At 37.7% G+C, this 19110-nt stretch overlaps 2 protein-coding genes across 7 annotated transcripts in view; both read right to left on the bottom strand.

Annotated features, from left to right (window-relative positions):
- LOC130577828 (holocytochrome c-type synthase) lies at positions 1-18547 on the bottom strand. Of its 3 annotated transcripts, none has more exons than XM_057373451.1 (7): positions 18525-18547; positions 5680-5828; positions 5122-5270; positions 4387-4535; positions 3167-3286; positions 2558-2644; positions 1-2323 (listed from the first exon to the last, which is right to left on the bottom strand). In XM_057373451.1, exons 2-7 carry the CDS (start codon positions 5792-5794, stop codon positions 2125-2127), a joined length of 819 nt encoding a protein of 272 aa, XP_057229434.1. In that variant the 5' UTR covers positions 5795-5828; positions 18525-18547; the 3' UTR covers positions 1-2124. The 3 variants fall into 3 exon arrangements, with proteins under 3 accessions (XP_057229434.1, XP_057229419.1, XP_057229427.1); XM_057373436.1 differs by lacking the exon at positions 18525-18547 and adding an exon at positions 6234-6304; XM_057373444.1 differs by lacking the exon at positions 18525-18547 and adding an exon at positions 5991-6103.
- The window catches only part of TLCD4 (TLC domain containing 4), a 27230-nt gene continuing 16743 nt past the window's right edge, over positions 8624-19110 (bottom strand). For all 4 annotated transcript variants that reach the window (XM_057373479.1, XM_057373461.1, XM_057373487.1 and 1 more), the window contains 2 exons: positions 18525-18598; positions 8624-15304 (listed from right to left, as the gene is read on the bottom strand). In XM_057373479.1, coding sequence (XP_057229462.1) covers positions 14989-15304; positions 18525-18598 — 390 coding nt within the window. In that variant the 3' untranslated portion in view covers positions 8624-14988. The remainder of the gene's footprint in view (positions 15305-18524; positions 18599-19110) is intronic.

A 19110-nucleotide genomic window follows, 5' to 3' on the forward strand; every position in this document is an offset into this window, starting at 1 on the left:
CCAGTGGTAAGAAAAGTATATTTATTTGATTCTCCTTTTAGTTTGATGAAGTCGTACATTTCATTAACAGTAGCCCAGAAAAGAACAATTTTGAATCTATGGAAGATGGAACATAACAGGAGATAATAAACACATGAAGTGGCTTGTGAGAGTTTCCCCAAATTTAGCAGCAATTACAATTTCCGTAACGCTCTCAACATCACACTGCCAAAATCAACAAAGCAAACCATTTTTTTTAAGCTTCTGAAGTACTCCCTACAGTGGTGTACCCRTCCATACCTAGTTATGAGAAATACAGAATTCTCAGTGTATCAAATTGCTGAATGCATAAACAACCAACTACAAAAAAAAAATTGAAACCCAAACAGCCCACCATGGGAAAAAGCAGTACTCCTCAATCTTTACTGCTAGAACAGAGCAGTTTCTTCATTGTCATGTCTACTTCATCCAAGCTCACACTTTTCATATCTCATATACACATTGCCTACTCAGATGGAGTTTTTTCTTCCCTATTTATCATATATATATATATATATACATATATATATATATGAACCACTGTAAAGGTGAAAAAGGATTAAGCAAAATGATTATGGGTAAAAGCATGGTTTTCCTCTTAGGATTCTGGATATTYATTCCTACCATGCATGACAATTGTCCCTGAAGTGGGAACTATTCATAARCATTAGAATTCTAAAGTAGGAAAGCTTCTCTAATTTTTCCCTAGATGGAAAGTGACATTCCTGAAACATTGAGAGRGGCTTCCTCTTAAAAATAGTTTCCAATTTCAGTTAAACATAAGCCACTTTCAGAAAAYGAAATGTACATCTATAGCTAGATCCCCATTATGGTTGGGGAGTTTCAAGAAGGCAGCTTCCCCCATTTGAAGAGCTACAATGTGATACTCATGCCTTTCCATTCCCAAGTGTTTTGCCAGCACCTGAAACCTACTGAGTCGTGCAAACTTAATGCTGTTACAGTGGAAAAGCTAACTTTAAAACTAAGGTTAGTTTCCCTTATTAAGCACAAACATTAAACAAATCTTTAGGCCATGAATGGCTCTTAGAATAMACTCCAATCAAATTCTCCCTTGGCACTTTTGCTACCCTTTCAGCCTAGTTATATAATTATACACACACTTGTAATACACCTCACTATACTCACATGTGTGACTCTGTAGTCACACCCCTTGTGCAATTCCTTATTAAATAAAAAAAAAGCATGCTGTAATACCATTAATTCAGCCAGGATGCCAAATACAGATGCATTGCATGAGTTGCTTTAAATAAGGCTTAGCCCTGTCCTGAATTCATGACATGACACACATAAAGGACAGGAAAATATTAAAATGACATATTTTCTTACATCAGAAAACCACTTTTTAAATACTCAAATAAATAGCCATTAAATATCAATTTAATGTCCTTTTAGAAATGCTGTTTTAAAAGTGACAATTTCCTGCTTCTAATGATGTTCTGCTCAAAGATAAATTGCAGATTAAGGCATGAGTATATTCTCCTTTTCTACATAACATACCTTTAAAATACTCATACTACACTACACCTCCTTTAACTGATTAACTGACATTTTCTGAGGAAGTATGTATTTGAATAGGTAAAATGTCCATGTGAAAACAAATACGTAGTTTTATAGCATTAATAAAACACCAAATTTGAAGAAGTCCAGATCTTTTACCCTTTATTCATCATGGAGGTATCCAAATATTTTAATTATGTGAAACTACTAAATTTCCAGTTTTCACTAATCAAGTAATACTCAAAACTCCAGTCAGAATCAGAATTGTAATGTATTTGGTGCAGCACCGAACTTAAGAAAAGGCAAGCTTATGCAGAATCTGAGATGAAGTAAGAAAGGTTTCCCATTTCTTAAGAAAATTAAGATACGTGTTTTTGCCACTGTAACTTTATTATTCCATCTGAAACACCACAARGCATTGGTGTACTTCACAAGAGATCTCGCTGGCCTTCCTTCCCACCCCCAAAGAACAGTGGTGATGATGAAAGCAGTGAWAGCTGCAGTGAAGGTCTATCTCAAGTCCTGGGTAATTCTCATGTCCATCTAGGAAGAAAGTGGTTACTTTTCGAGTACACACCAGAGCAGCAGTTAGGAAGTCCAGCGCCACCAGGCCACCTTCACYCTGTCCCAGACGGCCGAGAGCGAGTCCAGCGCAGGGCGCACGTCCAGGATGGTGAACTGGTAGTTCTTGTCCACTGCTCCGCCATCGTAGTAATCGATCACGTAGCGCACCTCCTTCCCACAGCGATCAACTATCCAGTCATGCCGATCGAACGGCAGCTCGTACCTGCAATGGACAGGGAACAGGATATGGAGATACTTTACTGGATATTGTGAACCTGGGAGAGGGAGTCCAATTCAAGATTAATTCATCCATAAGATCCCACTGGTACTTCTATCTTCTGGCAAGTCCACCTTGTAAAACCAGTTCTGAAATATTTTTAAATCAATTCTACACATCTGTTTTTAGACACATCTTGCACCTCCCATCTCCCATCTCAATTCTTTCCTGCCCACATACCCCATCCATGAACGTATTCTGGCTCTTGGTGAGTACTCCTTAGCTTTGCCTCCAAACCGCATCAGCGATGGCCCACATGGACATTCCCTGTGCACAAAATTAAAAAGGAAAATAGTTTTTACCTTTTAAAASAGTCTTATTTTCAGTGATTAAATCACTATGGTAGTTTTAGTAACATAGAAACTGAATAGAAGAATGAGCAACAAAAATTAATTACAAGTGATATAAACCAACTTCTTTTCTTTCTTTAAAGGTTTGAAAAGTCACTCAGTTTCTAATGGTACAATAAAGTATCTCTGATATGCTCCAGGCCATTGCTCTGATTTGTCAACAAAATAGTTCTTGCCAAATCTAACCCACAGATTTAACTGATTAAAGAATAGAAAACCATAATCCAAACTACTGTGTGACAATGATCATGGAATTTTAGAGAAAAATTTATAATACAGAGTGCTTAACTAAGTCTGTCTCTTGTAGGAACAGGAACTATGCTGACCTAAAAAGAGACAGTTTGCCTTATACCAGTCATGTTAATCTAAGTTCACATCGCCTATCTTTGTTATAACATAATGACAAATATTTCATATGCAACATTTCATATGTACGTACATAGCATGTAGAGCTTCCCACTTCAAAATCTCCTTCCAAGCTTGCTCATTATTTTGGTTATGAATCTTAATAATGTTGGTCATGTCTTCACTAGTTATATCATCGTCCTTCCACCTCCACCTAAAAAAAAGGAAAWCAKTTTATAAACATTACAGCATAACTACTCCACTTTTCTCAGTTTATCCAAACTTTTGAATTGAGATTTAAGGTTGTATGCAAGCCACAAGATAAGTACGCAAACTTCTGGCTCATCTACTTAAGCATATTGAGAACCACTTCATTTTCTGTGCAGAAGTGTAGTTATCCAACTTATCATCACAGAGATCCACAAATTCTACATAGCTAAATTAACAGCTTAACTGGGTCAGAATGTTATCAGAGTGTGCAAACATYACCACATCCACAGTATTCATAAAAATGCTTAGGAAAAATCCCTAAAGCACAGAAGTCCTGTATTCAATATATTTTGCAAAAACTTAGAAATACTTTTCATGTCTCTTGACACTGAACTGACTGTATGTATGCTCCCTTTTCAACAGGCATAACATTAACATTATTTCAGTGTTTACAGAACCAAAACTTGTTCCATACAATATGTCATATTGTGTTATGAACCATATCAATACGTAGAAGAAAGAATTACTATTGTTCCAAGAGCAACCACCTATAAAAGTTCACCTGCTTGAAAATGACAAACAAATCCTTACAAAAGAATGAGGAAACCTCAGCACCGGTAAATTATTAGGCCACAGAAGACATTAATCATTCAGCTAGGCCTTGCCTACATTGAATTTCTGTAAATACCAAAAGTATCTACCGGCAAATTTCTCCATTTTTAGCAATTCTATAAAGTTAAGATGTTCTCACATAGAACTTCTACTGTCATTTTATAGGACTAGCATGAAACCAACTGAGTTTGACAGCTGGCAATCATGTAAGCTTTGGGTATTCCTGTGCATTGACTATTAAGAAAATTTTCTGAGCCAGTAGGAGCTGCTTGGCATTTCCCAACACCTTCCTGATCACTAGAAGAGACATGGCCTTTGAAACCAACTCACCTTTAAAATAAGGATGTTTATAAGAATAATATTTTTTTAAAGAGATAGTTGATTGTTTACTGGTTAAAATCCACAAACTCTCAGAAAATAATGAACAGTAACTAATGATACCACCTCATGAACTCTAGGCTTACAGACACCATCTGGTGTCAGTGTATTTACCCTTTTCTTAGCATAGCATTCCAGAACATCTGCTCTGAAGGGTAGACCCATTTCTTATCAGAATGTGCTCTAGGAATGGAAGATTCTTCTCTAACAGTTGACAGTGGAAATGGTTGACCTGGGGATGGCTGCTGATTGGGAGGAGGCATCTAGAGAACAAAGAGAATCAACAACAAACTAGAGTATTGACATTGCTGTAAGTTAGTATTTAAGAAAAATTAAAGCGTAATCAATCAGCACCTACAAAGGTCAAGAAGTCTAGCCTTAAGTCCACTAAAATTATCCTTTTTTGCAGCAGAACTCTTGGCACAAGTTTGTCATCAGAAGGCTAAAGAAATGCTTTCTGCCTTAACTTCAACTTTCAAAAGAGCAGTGCTTTTTGTAAATCAGAGGAAATCTTGGAGAGATGCTAATCAGAACTCACCCACACTGGTATTACACAGAACCTAAAATCTGCCAATGTATCATAAAAAGATATATGTAACTAATAAGCAGAAAGCAAAAGATAATTAAAAACTACCTTTAATCAAAGAGATGCAAATTTGATACACTGTTAAATAAGATGTAACTTGTTTTTAAATAAAAAATTGCAGATAAAAAAAAGAGTTAAAAATAAAAATAATAATGTTATTTCCCAGAGTTTCTACCTTACACAGCAACACTATTTACATTTTTGGTTATAGTATTTCAGAAGTAACTAGACTAAAGAAAACCTCTGAAATAAGCCAAAATTACCATATTGCTGGGATCTATGTCATCTTTCCCTTGAGATGCACCAGACTTCACAGGACATGCTACAAACTCATAAGCTCTTTCTTGATGTGCAGGAACATCATCTGTGTTCTCATTTCTGTGATCAGCAGTCTTCATGTGCATTGGACAACCTTAAACACAAGAGCAGTATACATTTTGCTACAAGATGAAAATGCTAAGACATGACAGGAATTAGAAAAGTTCACTGAGGGCTCACATAAATGCAAATGGCTATTTCACRTTTTCTTCAGAGCTCTACAAGACTTTGAACTGCATTCTCTGTCCTGCATTTTAGGACTCAAAATCATTATAAGATCTGTACTTCCGTGTAGTTTTTGAATGCTCATTACCTAGCCAATGCTGGCCCCTATACTGAACTGTTTGTGCTTAAGATTCCCACGAGAAAAATTTACTTGAAAATTACTTTCCTTAGGTGCAAAACGCAGGTTTCTTTGARGAATTTTGTCCCTCCCCCCCAAGATTTTTCAGTCTGGTTTCCATATATAGAGTTTAGTTCATTTAGGTTTCAAGAACGGTTACCGCTCATTTTTTCCTGATGCATGGGACATTCTGAAGGTGGAGATGCCGTCTGATACTGCCGGGATGTGTTCGGTGACTGCTCTGCAGCAGCCGGGGAGGACGCGGACAAACCCATGGCCTCTGCACACCGGGCCTCTTATAYCAAATTTCTAAAGAAAAAGAAAGCCAACATTCGTAACACAACAGTACACTGATTATTTATTAAGGCGAACACACGTGCAATTACAGTGCTGCACCACAAATTAAAACAATTAACTAAGAACCGGTTTAAGTAACAAGCCTCCAGCCCAAACAAAACCCCAAGCGCCTACCGGGGCTGTCCCCGAGCTCCTCGCCAGCCGCTCCTCAGCTCCCGCACGCCGTGAAGGGCAGCGGCTCCCGCCGGAGCGCCCCGGGCCCGGCGCCGCCGTGACCGCCCCGCAAGGTCAGGGCAAGCCCGCCCTGTGCGCGGCCCGACGGGGCCCGGCCCCAGCACCGCCCGCCAGCGCCGCCACCCCGGAGCTGCCGCCGCCCCATGGCAGCCAGCACACCCTCAGCACCGCGCTCCTGCTCACCTCACCCGGCCCGGCCCGGCCCGCGCTCCGCGCCGGCTCCCAGCGCCTCGCGAGAACGCGGCTCCGCGGCTCTGCGGCACGCCTGCGCCCGCCGAGGGGCGGGACCGTCCTGGCTCCCGGCACGGCGCGGCTCCCCGCTCCCGGCTCCCCGCTCCCGGCTCCCGGCTCCGCCGCGGCTGCGGGACTCTTCGCCCCGAGGTTTCGCCCCGGTTCCGCGCTCTGGTGCCGGGGCCCGGCAGCCCGGGGGAGGCGCGGGGATGCCCATGGCCACTGAGGGGACAATGGCTGGGTCTGAGCCTGCCCCCGACAGCGAACGCTGCCCCGGCAGCTGCGGCTCCGGCAGCTCCGTGTGCTCGTACCTCGTGCTGGCGGCTTGCTTGTGAAATCATTACCCCTCACAACCACAAACAGTTGTTTAAGTATAGAAAAACCGCACAATGCACGAGCAGCACGCGTCGATACAGCAAAGGTGTATCCTTTTTAGTATTAAGCTTGCGGAGATAGTGAAGTTTCTTAAGATTATTCGTAAATATCAACTAGCCAAGAAATTAATCACAGCTTTTTTTAAGATTTCCTAAGATTATTGCCTTATTTCCATGCCAGAAAATGCAGTTTAACTATGTGTATGAAATACCGTGCATAACACAGAAGATGGAGCTCACTGTGCATCACAGCAAGGAATATTACCTTCATCCCACCCCTTTTTGACCAACAAGTGACAGGACCTGGCGATGCAGTAACCACTGTAACAGTATGTACAAACCCCATRGGACTATTTCAATGTTCATCCCTCCACATGGGCTCTTAAGAAGCTATTAAATGCAAAAAAGCAGGTGGGGATATGAGAAACATTMATTATAAACATGTAACAATTAGAACTGTTTAAAAACATAACCACAGGGGTTATTTTTCCTAACATTCTATTTCATTGTAACAATGACAAATAAAACTAAAGTAGAAAGGAATTCAATCTTCAAGTGGCACAGTTATTACAGCAATTTAGGATGAAGAATGCATGTAGAACCTGGGAAYTGCCATATTGAGGAACTTAATTGTCCAGGGTGAACAACCACAAGTCACCCATCCTATCTTCACTTAACAGTTTGAATAAGATCCTCCCACAGAGTAACTGAAATCTCTACTTCTAAATATTTCAAGTCTCATATACATTAGTCATTGTATAGATAATAATTTTCACCTTCTGTAAGGTAAGTAAATGTTTTTTAAGCAATGTAAAGCATTCTTTACAAATGTTCTTACAAAGAAGGTCACAATCTCAAWGAAGCACATAGTCTACCCTTCAGTATACTGCACCGTGAACTCCAGAAAAGCAGAGCAAAAGAAGATACCACAGTAGCCCACCATCTAAAAATTGACAAATATCCATTGCGAAGACTAAAAAAAATTTTTTTTTAAATCTTAGTGCAAAATTATCACACCAATACAAGGAGAGAAACAAAAGTTTTCAGCAAGAACACAGAGAATAATAAAAAAAATTGGTGAGAAAATGAAAAGCAACTTCACACCTGAGTTTGACAAAGTAGATATACAAAATACTTTCTATATCCTACATGTTAGGGAGAGATAATGCTTCTCACACTTCAAGCAAGATTTGTTGAATGCAYCTGTTTAAGAATGGCTCACTGAAAGGCATCCCTTGTTCCCAGCCATRCTCAGTCCTTCCTTTCCACCATTCAGTGTTAAAAGCAGCCTAGTGCCAATAGGAAAGCCTCCTACCAAGCCCCATTGTCCTTCCTCAAGCAGTTGGAAATCTGACCTATATAGCATCTGACCCCAAAGGATGTCTGTTTCCAGAAATTCCCACTCACTCTCTAACAGACCAACTAGTTAATTTTACACTAGCAGTGTAAAATTAGTACCCTAAATAAACAATTTACAAATGCAACTAAGCACCCTTCCAAAGAGGAGAGGAAAAAAAAAAAAGCAAAAACACTGGTCTGCTTTGTGTTTTCCTCTAGTAATTTAACCATTGCATAACCCAAAAGAAAACACAGAAACAGGAGTAACTTCTGAGCTTGAAAGCCAGTGGTTAAGWTAAAGAACAGCAGCAATCTCTAAGSATGCTCAAAGAAACCTCTAGGCTTTACCACACAACTGATGCTTCCTAGGCATATGTTCACTGTGCATTTAGAACCTGGGAATTGCCATATTGGGGAACTTAATTGCCCATCTTAGTATTCAGTCAGGGATTATGTTTATCCCCAGAGCTTCAGACAATGGTACAGCCTGTGCCCTGACACATGTGGTATTACAACACATATTGCAATATAAATATACTATCTAGTCCAAAAGTTCTTCACCAATACATAATAAAATTTATAGTTTTAAGTTACATTCCTGGCCCAAGTGATGTCCWACATAGAATTTCAGCATGGAGAAGTCCAGCCACCTGAGCAACAGTGTGGCTCAGACCTCATACACCTTCTTTGAAATAAATAAGATACAACAGGAAATCTCAAAATACCATAAGAGCCAGTTGTTTCAGAGTTGAACCCCCAAAGCATTGTTCTTTCATGATGCACTCATTATAGGTACATAAGCTCTTACCATATTAATAAAGAAAAATTCACAAAATAAGAAATTGTGTTCCTTTCCTTTATTATGAAGTACCAATACCTTGCATACAACATGCAATTTATTGCTTATTGACATTATTGCATATATCAAAGGGAAAAAAAATCAGCCAATATCATTTTATGCAAGCTCCTAAACTGTTCAAACAAAATACAGAAATGCTTTACAATATCACTGAAATGCTAACAAATAATTCGGATTCTTTCTTATAATAAAAAGTAAATTTAAACCCATAATACTTAATCATTCACCTTACTATGATGGATGACTATGACCAATCTTCAGAATTGTTATATTGCATTTTTAAGTTCTTGTGCCTTGATAAGGATTGCTACTACAATCAGGTCACATTGCTAGTTGAATTTAATAATGTGATCCTGACATTTTGTGRCAGTATTAGAATTTACTGCAAACCAGATTGTCAAGCTTTACCAGAAATCATTGTAGCATAATCTACAGTTTTCACCCTTGCTTTGCACATAAGTTAGATAAAYTCATCAAGTTTCTTCTTAGAAGATTATATAAACGTTTTTGAATTGCAGGCTCCATTACTTAGGCCTAACTTGCAAGTCATTTGTTCCCAACAGGTTTTTTAATCTGATTTTATAACAGGTTAGCTGTGCTTATTCTACACATATAGGTATCTGCCAATATTGAAGAAAACACTGTTTGGTAAATGCATGCTAAAAACAAATCCAGGATATTTGGATGTGTGCATATTAATTGTGCAAATTATATAGCCGAGCTCATGATTAGCCCTTTTTTTCTCTTCCCCCTATGATTTGATGGATTTTTCTCGTGAAACTGGAATAGGATTACTATAAACAAAACCATATTGCATTCAAAATTCTGTGTTCTGTATTACAGCTTAGTATTAATATTTAAATGTTGCTTTCAAACCTAGCAAATATTCAAAAATACCAAAATTTAAAAATTTAGAAGACAATTTACATGCAACATGTTCAATCTGGGTGCAGATTCTCATATACTTAAATATTTATAGGCTCATAAAAGCATGTCCTGTCCACAAGACAAGTACAATGTTTGACATCTCACACATAGATTAAAAATAAAGATACAATACAGAATATTCTATTTGCTTTTGTATTTTCAATTTCAGTAAGTAGGAAGTTATAAATAGCACATTGAATTATTATATGGTTGATACCAAGCCATGCTGAACTCTCCATASTTCACTCTCTTGAAGACAGTTCTTACAACTAGGTTAAAAACATACACACTTTGTTATAAAAAGATGCCCTCTCGGTGCAGGACATCACACAATGAAGCTGTTCTCAGAAGAAATTTTTGCCAAAGTATTTCTTACACTAAACAACRCAATTTATTCTTCATAGCTACCTTCCATTCTTTACTGAGCTATAAAGTGCTTGGTTATTATAAATAGAGCAAGAATGTCAAAGGAGGTAGCTAGTAGAAATTTTTAATGGATAAGAAACTTTACCAAGTGTTACCACCTGAAAGTATTACTTGATRCTTAATCCCAGATCTCTAAACAACCCAGGAAGCACATATTTCATCTCCTCTGCCATAAAAAGAACTTTCAAGTTGCTTTCAGAAAATCCTAAGACCTTCACCTGTCTAACAGAGATTTTATCCAGGTCTGGATGAATTAAAGTTCATAAATATTATGACTACTTCCATTTGGCTGCTGTCAATCAGAATCTCAGCCGAAGTACTGCTGTTTTTCTGGCTGTGTTCCAGACAGAGAAATTCGACCAGGAAGAAACTTTCCCTTGTGAAGTTCCTTGTAGCCAGATAATGCTGTTGTACAGTAGGCTATTAAAAACATGAAAGGGGCTTGTGATACTTTCAAAGTCTTYTACACTTGCACTTTTTCATCTGAAAATTTTAGTCCCTTTCTATTTGCAGTCAACACCGCACCAGACCCTAAACTGGAGTAATTGTCAAGCAGCCCTTTATTTCTCTCTAAGTGGCTCAGCAGAAGCATCACAAACAATTTTTCCAACTGCTCTATTAAATGAACTTTTACAGMAAGTTTGTACATACATATACTTGAACACAGACAAGGCCATGAGAAAAGCCCTCTTCATACAGTAATCAACAACTACTATTCCATTTTATACAGCTAGAAAATTTTCAAGAATAAAGTTTCATTTTCCATTGTGAACAGAGACACAAACACCTAAACCTTTCTGCTACGTATCAGTCTGCTGTTGTCCCAACCACAGCAGTAGGAAGACATYTGGATCTCTATGTGTGTCCTCAGTCTGCTCCTCCTGTCCTTTTGAAACCTGCCTCCATGCATTTGCTCACTTGTGCAAGCTTTTACCCTTAGGTTAACATTAGTTCTGCACTATGAGTAATCTTCTCCCACAACATTTTAAAAAAGATGGAAGTAATTCTCTTCCAGATACTGTAACTAATTTAACTTTAGTTACAGTAAACTTTAACTTTAACTTTAATTTAACTAATAAACTTTAGCATGAAATTTGGAATTGTTAAGAATTTGTATATTAAGTCCACTCCCCTCATTTTCCTGTGCACATATTTCATTAGTCAATGAAATATTGAACATTGAAAATTTATTATTTTTAAGCAATTAAGTTATTAAATTATTCAGCTCACTCAAGATAGCATGTATTTATAGAGGCAGAGCAGGCTACAGAGATGCAATTCTTATCACTGAAGAATTCACACAGATAACCCATACAGCATCTCTGTTGTGTGGGACTACTGAAATCCACTGAAACACTGAGAAAATGAGTATTTGAACTAYACTTCCTCTCTGCAAGTACTGATTCCACAAATCAGTTACAAAACACCTGGCCTACCCTTCTCCTGCAGAGTTCTGAAAGTGGTATTTACTCATCTTTTGATGAAAAAGTAAAGCCATGAAAAAGGGAAACTTGCATTTCTACATACAGCCTAACCTGTACAAACTGTCTCTCCCATGATCATCGAGCTAATTTTATGTTACCTGGTATTGAAGAATGGAAAAGAAAAGAAAAACAAGATCTTTTTTACAAGATTCACTCCTTCCATTTGATATGCCCACAGAAAAGAYACCTGGAGACATGCAAAGAGTCTGCTTTTACAATGCATCTGTTAAAATGAGAAGTTTTAAGCCACTAATAAGATATTACATTCAAAAGCATTTGTTACGATGCTAATTATCATGCATTTACCTTTTAGCATTAAAGAAAGCAAAGACACAAGCTTACAACATTAAATTTCATCAATATTTCACCACATTTTTTTAAATTAATAAAGTGCAATTAAAAACAGGTGCCACAGCTATCTAATTTGCTGTATTATAAGCTTTTAATGGCAGGTAAAAGTGTCTTATATACTACTGTATTCAGTACATCACAACTTGGCTGCCTGTTTACTGAAGTCCTTGCTGAAACCACAGGTGTTAATAGTTGCTTCATATGAAAACATTCTTCTGATGCATCAGGACATAACTGTAACAACTTTTTTTAAAAAATTATAAAATTTAAACCTAATGCATTGTGAAATAAATTTTTAATTACACTGATTTTGTACAGCAATCCAAAATACTAGCTGTTCTAAAAGAATCATCCCACTGCCATTCAGTTCTGGATTGTTGGCCAAAGTGTATGATGCAGAGTTTTGGATTGGTTTTGCTTCTAAATCTAGCTTTAACATTACTTTTATTATATGCTGACTTTTTCTTCCCCCATCAAACAGAAGAAGTCTATCTAGAAATGGAAGCAGACAATTTTAATGAATGACTTCCACTGAGAACAAAAAATTTAAAATACTAAAATATTAAAATCAATGCTAAGAAATGATAAATTTCAGAAACTTTCCATGAGTTATCAATCTAAGAGTTGCTCCAAATCATCTTTTCAATTTTTTCATCCTACTTCCCAAATAAGAAAAGCAGACTTCTACTTTCAAACATATTCTCCAAAACGTCTGAATTTACTCAAATTATTTTAGAAAGGAACAAGCTATAACAAATCAATTAAATCACAGGCATCTAGTGATTTAAAAAGTAAAGAAAAGAGTATCTCATATACACCTTTACATCATAAAGGTGACAGAAACACAGCCTTTTAATAATTTTTAATTAGGTACACTGAAATCACCTTTTAAAAGATACCAGGTCCTGCAAATTAGCATAAAAGAGAGCCTATTTCTTTGAGCAAAGCAAGCCCCAGGATCAGCTCTCAGAGATGGCAGATTTACTGGTACCCAGATGAAGCACTCACTCACATCACACAGATCAACACAATAACTGTGGATCTCCCAAGGCATAAACAGATCCTTTGTCTGTAGGCCTGTGAAGTATTAATGACACAGGATCCAAAAACCAGAAGTGCTAACAGTCCTTGCTATCCCCCTTAACAAGGCAGGATTGGGAAACTGTTTTAGGAAAAAGCCTGCCCAGCTAAGCAATGGAACCAGGCTCCTCAAAGTGCCTATTACACAAATCCAAACACTACTCCCTGACAGCATTTCAACTGGGGAACTAAACTGATTGCAGCTGCCTTGGCTAAAAAGCGTTCAGCCTGCACACTCCTTCGGGGTCTGACATCCCATTTCTGGAAGAAGGGAATGCTGAGTCCCTCAAAGGGAGAGCGGCACACTGACACTCTACAGAGGAGAGAGCTCACGTCACCCAGCTTTGTCAGAGGCAACAGGGCTAATCACCCAACACAGGGTAAATATGCTGTCTTTGTGTCTAAAAATAAATTGCTTTAACAGATTGCTACAATAATTGAGATGTGCGCTAAAGTGTCAGTGAAAATGGACACTTTTAGCACACCTACACCAAGGAAAAACSTAAGTTAATCAGTCCCAATTCTAGTTAAAAGAAGCAAAATAAAACAAATTTACACATATAGCTCTCAAAATAATTTTAACACAACTTAGAATTTAAACATAACTTAGAATTTCCTCAAATTGTATTATAAATGGGGTTTAAGACTACTCCTAAATGGTAAGATTCCTCTCTGATGACCTCCAAGCCTTCAAGTTGACAGAAGGAGGAACTGAATACCTATGACAAATGTGTGGTTTAACAAAAGAAAAAAATKGTGTCAACAGATGTCAACTTTTCCTTCTACAGAATTACCATACAGTTTTAGAGGAGTTTGGCACAGTTAATTCAAGAGTGATTTTAGTCAACACCTCAGATTTCTGATTTGATTAACAAAGAARATGTGACAAAAACTGTCAACACTTCATATCGAATAGGTCATTTCTGTGATAAAAGAAAAAAGTATTACTGAAAGTTACACATCACATATACAAAAGAATTTTATTTCTTTGCAGTTAAACTTTGAATCCAAATAGCCAACGGTTAGAAATACTCTGAGAAGAAGTGCAGCACTTATCAAAGGTAGTAGCAGCAAAGGAAAAAGCACTTCAGTAAGAACRATGCTATTTCCACTCATCATCTACCATATTAATTTACAAAAAATGTTCCATGGGGAATTTAGAAGATGTACTATTGCATCTAACCTAGAATAGCAAATGGGAATCCTTCCCATCAAAATGACAATTCTATTAACTGTTAAGATATTATCTGGTCTTATAATACAGCATTTTAGATAAAATTATTTCATAAATTTCCCAAAATGGTTTGCATTCATATAATGCAGAACAAAAAGCAGTAAAAGACTTCACAGAATCAAAGCCAAATTTTTAGCTTTTCTTGCAAAAATTAAAAAGTTGTCAAGAATGAAATCTTGATTGTTATTCCTAGAAGAAAACATAGAAACGTGCCTGGAAAATTGCACCATATCAGGAGTTTGGGGTATTTTTCATTTTCTAAAAAAAACAGATATGTCAGTATTCACCAGATTTATAAAACATTTTAATCTGAGAAACCTGAGAGAAACCCTTTGAACGCACTGGTRGACAACAAGCGAGTAACCAGTCTGCTCCCTTCTAATTTCTGATGCTTGCAGCTGCTTAGAACAGGCATGTGGAACTCATCTGTGTGAGCTTTTGCTTYTACTCCTCACGGGACAGGATCCGTAAAGCGTGGCCCTGGGCGTGCAGGCAGTGTGGCTAGGGAAAGAGTAAGGTCAGTACAGAGGTAATACCTTGTTTCCATAATAGGAGCATTCCATGGCAGAAATGTGCACTGTTTCAGTGAACCCAAACTATTTTCATAGCAGAAATTTCATTTTATCAATGATTTCTAAGCAGATTTTCCGTTTCTATGAGTTTTAGCTTCCTCCTGTCCGATAAGACAAATGACTTTGTGGCATCCTTTCGCAATTTTGAYCATCCACATCACATTCATAATATCCAAGGCAACACTTGAGATAATCCAGGCGCTCTGGGCTGCGAGTCCCAATCTCCAGAAACCTTCTGTTCCAAATGAAGAAATGACATGGCTGTAATATACAGGCATGACGGCAATCCTCACCACGAAGAACACAACTGTCATCAGCACACCATTGATCATGTTGGCCTTTGAAGATTTGGGATATCCCAGTACTTCAAAAAACCACCTGCAAAAGAAGTGTTCACAAATACCAGGCAGACTTGAAGCCATCTCATTAAAAATTACTTTACTTCATGTTTACTTTTAATTCAGCATTTATTAATTGCTGCTACCTTTATTATTTCTAAATTATTGCACTGTGTCTTGGCTTAGTTACAAGTTCTTCCGCTTGGCTGCACATTTATTTTCCCCACCACTCATGCTGTGTATGATATCCAGTATATTGCAGAACAGCAAACAGAAAACCCTGAGATGAACTGTAAACCAGTTGACAACCAGTGTCCATTTCAGTGACTATTGTGTAACATACAATAATAAAATTATCTTTTGAAATAATAAAGACATATTTGTTACTTGCTATTATAGCTCATAGCTACAGCAACTAAAATTCTCTTCTATTTGCATTTGGATTTGGTAATCCAGATAGAGCTCTAATGTCTTGTAATTGGGATTTTCTGACTGCTTCTGTTCAGCCCAAAACCAGAACATTTTCAGAACCAGACACTGTAAATGGCTCTTGATCATGTCATAGCTTGGATGTTATGCAATGAAAAAAATAAATCTAAAAACTGCCTCTTCATCTACTACTGGGTCATAAATGGTCTTTWAAAAAGAATTATTGCATCTTTATTCCTCAGTAGATAGGCTTAACTTATCTAATGCCTAGCACACAGAACCTAAGCACATAACAAATAAACAACAAGTAAAGTAACAAATAAACACAAGTAAAATGTGTGCAGMAATGTCAGAGCAAAATAACTTAAATCACTGTATTCACAATGGGGGATGGGGAAGAGAATAAATTAATCAGGGTTTTCCCAATAAGATATAAGGCTAAAATTTTTTCACAAAAAACAAATCTAAAACTCATTTTAAAAATAATTTGAAATTTAATTACCTACAGATTACAACCCAGGTAATTATAAATACACTAAAAAGATTTGCCAGACATCCAGCTCTAACGAAAATACTCCAGAAATTCATTAAGCATGCAACTAGGACAATTAAAATCCAGGCACTCGAGGTGGCAGTCCAGCCCGGAAGCAAGATGCCTCACCACAGAAACACTTACTGACATGATGAAGAGAAAGACCTGATATGTTTGGTCAGATTAACAATCAAAGCTGTAACTTTCCATTATATGTACAAAATGCAGAATCAAAAAGTAATGTAAATAATGGTTTTCAAACATCCAGCAACGTGCCAGTATAGGTAATTGGACATCTGTTTAGCAAMTTCACTCTTCCAGCAAATTTTAAAAAAAATAAAGTCTGTAAATAACAGTTACTGTCACAATTTTATCCACCACAGTTCAGAATTAATTACATAAATGCTGATACTAATATTAAAAGATCTAAAAGCTTGGCATGAAGACAACCTCCAATTAGAGATCCCTAACAACACAGACAGGAAATACACAGACAGTTCTGAGATTAGAATATCTTTTYATATTTTAATAAGAGCTCTTTTGGTAGCACTAAGAATGCAAACAAGAAACATAATGTAAGTCGTTATCATTATCCACGACTTACTGTCTTAAGGGTCTGATTCACTTCAAATTTAATGAAAAAAAAAATCATGCACTAATGAGATGACATCCCTTAGTGCAAGGGACTTTATTATCTCCTGCAGCAATTTCTGCTTTTCTGAGAGAGTGCTAAATGTCAGTATTCAAAGACCCATAATCTCACCACAGGCATTTTAAAAGTATAACATAAATTACTTTTAATAGCCAGATGTCCCACACCACAGTCTGAAAGGTRTAGGAACCCACCTGAACCCAGGATGAAATCCTCTCTTAGTAAAATCTAGGACAACAGCCATTCACTAGGACATGAGTATCAATATAAAACCATTTTCTTCATTCAGTTTGAAGAAGTGTTTATTTAGYCTTCAGTTCCTCTGTGCACACAGAGCACAATGGACTGCAATCTACTCAGCTGCACTGGGGCAGATGAGAGCAGCCTCAGGAGAGCCCTGTTATCCCAGCCTCTCCTCCTGTAAGTTTGAGTTTACCAAACTAATGCTCAAAAGGGATCTCAGCACAATCTTTTTTTATTCATAAGAGCTCTGAGGAATGCCACAGTGTCATAAAACACTTCAGAGATTACAGTCACAATGCAGTAATGGGCAATAGCCTGTCTGCAGKGGGAATACAGTTTCTATTTGCCTTATCCTTTCTCTACCAGGCATCTGAAAAAGAAAACAGATGCCACACAGGTAGAATCAGTAAAGCAGAAATACACCCCAAAAAGCATGGGTAAGAAAACAGCATCTGACGCACAGGAAGTTCTCATCCTACACTGCAAAAAATGGGAGGCAGAGGAGAAGACTGCACTGCTGCCCTGTACCAAAGCCCCTCAACGGAGCTGAAGTTTTCCTGGGGCAAATCCCTATCCCCAGCTGGGTCCTGGTGCCTACAGAGTAMGGAGAGAGGCCACCCTCCCCAGAGCACCATGAGACTCCAGCAAAGCTTTCCCCTTGCTGCAGTTTGTGGCATTACCATCCTCCTCTGAGACCGCAGCAAATCAGCAGAAACACTTTAACCAGCAGCCAGGACAGGCTCTGACTCTGAGCTCTGCAGAAGCAGCCCCTGCCCCTTTCTTCTCTAATCACAGGGGTGTAGATTAACTATTCCAAATATATTTAAGGGCTCAAAGTAACTTGCAGAACTGTTTTTGAAAGCAAATAAAGAATATACATTTATGTTATTATAGATATTTGTATCCATATATTAATACTAAATGTGTGGAATATTGGAAAATGAACTTCAAATTGTACAGGGCAATGCAATTCCACTCTAGGATTCTGATGACAATATTATCTTGCTTCTTTTCCTGATCCATAATACCAAGAAAAAACATCTATATTGAAGATGGCTTTATTATAAAAATTAAATTAATATACAAAATTTAATTTTACACAAAACAATACTTTATTTGTGAACTTCTTTGTTTGGTATTTTCATGAAAATTTGGCATTTCATACAAAGCCTGGTCTAATCTAAAAAGGAACTCAGGGATGAATACAGTAGTTATACTATTGCAGCAATAGCAGCAAAACATTTTCATAGCAAAAAAGACCTCCACATAGTAATCTTTAGCTCAATATAYATAAATTCCCTCTCAGCAAACATTCAACAACAATGAAAAGGCTTCCTAAGTGACAGCAATAATAATACAGATTAAATTTTAAAGGAACTATGGAAAAACTGCCTAATCACTTACCGCTGATTGACAAAAGGAGTGGAGAACTCTGCAAGCAGACGGAAGTTTCCAAAATAAGCCAGCAGACCTTCGCTCTGTTAGCAAAACAAAACAGACACACAAAAATTAACAATGTAGATRTGCAATTGTCATTTGAGTCTCTAAGTATACACAGAATGATACACCACCYTAACTTCTTTATTTAACTGAGTTTGCCAACTCTGGTGCCTTTCTTGAAATTTCAAAACAAGTTTTATCACAAAACCTGCAATTGTCCTCAGGTGCCTCCAATCRGTAGCTTCTTACTTCAAATAAACTTTTATAAGACCTCCAGTTAAACAGCCATGGAAAGCTAATCAGAGAAGATGTGCACAAGTAGTCACAGATTATTAATTGTCATGACAGCACTACTGCCTAAAAGAACAGAAACACTGTATGCTGAAGAAAAATCTCCCTGCATTGATTTAGGAACAAATTCTGCAAAAGCAAAGACAAATTCTCAGCTTTTGTTTGGCAGCAGGAAGGGCAGGTGAAGCCCTCTGTTCCCTCCTGCAGAGGGCAGAGGTGGCTCTGTCCAGCAGCCCTGCCGTGCCTGTGCTTGGGAAGG

The sequence above is a fragment of the Malurus melanocephalus genome, unplaced genomic scaffold (genome assembly GCF_030028575.1).
Source record: "Malurus melanocephalus ecotype Western Australia unplaced genomic scaffold, MMel_1.1 scaffold_8, whole genome shotgun sequence".
Classification (NCBI taxonomy): Eukaryota; Metazoa; Chordata; class Aves; order Passeriformes; family Maluridae; genus Malurus; species Malurus melanocephalus.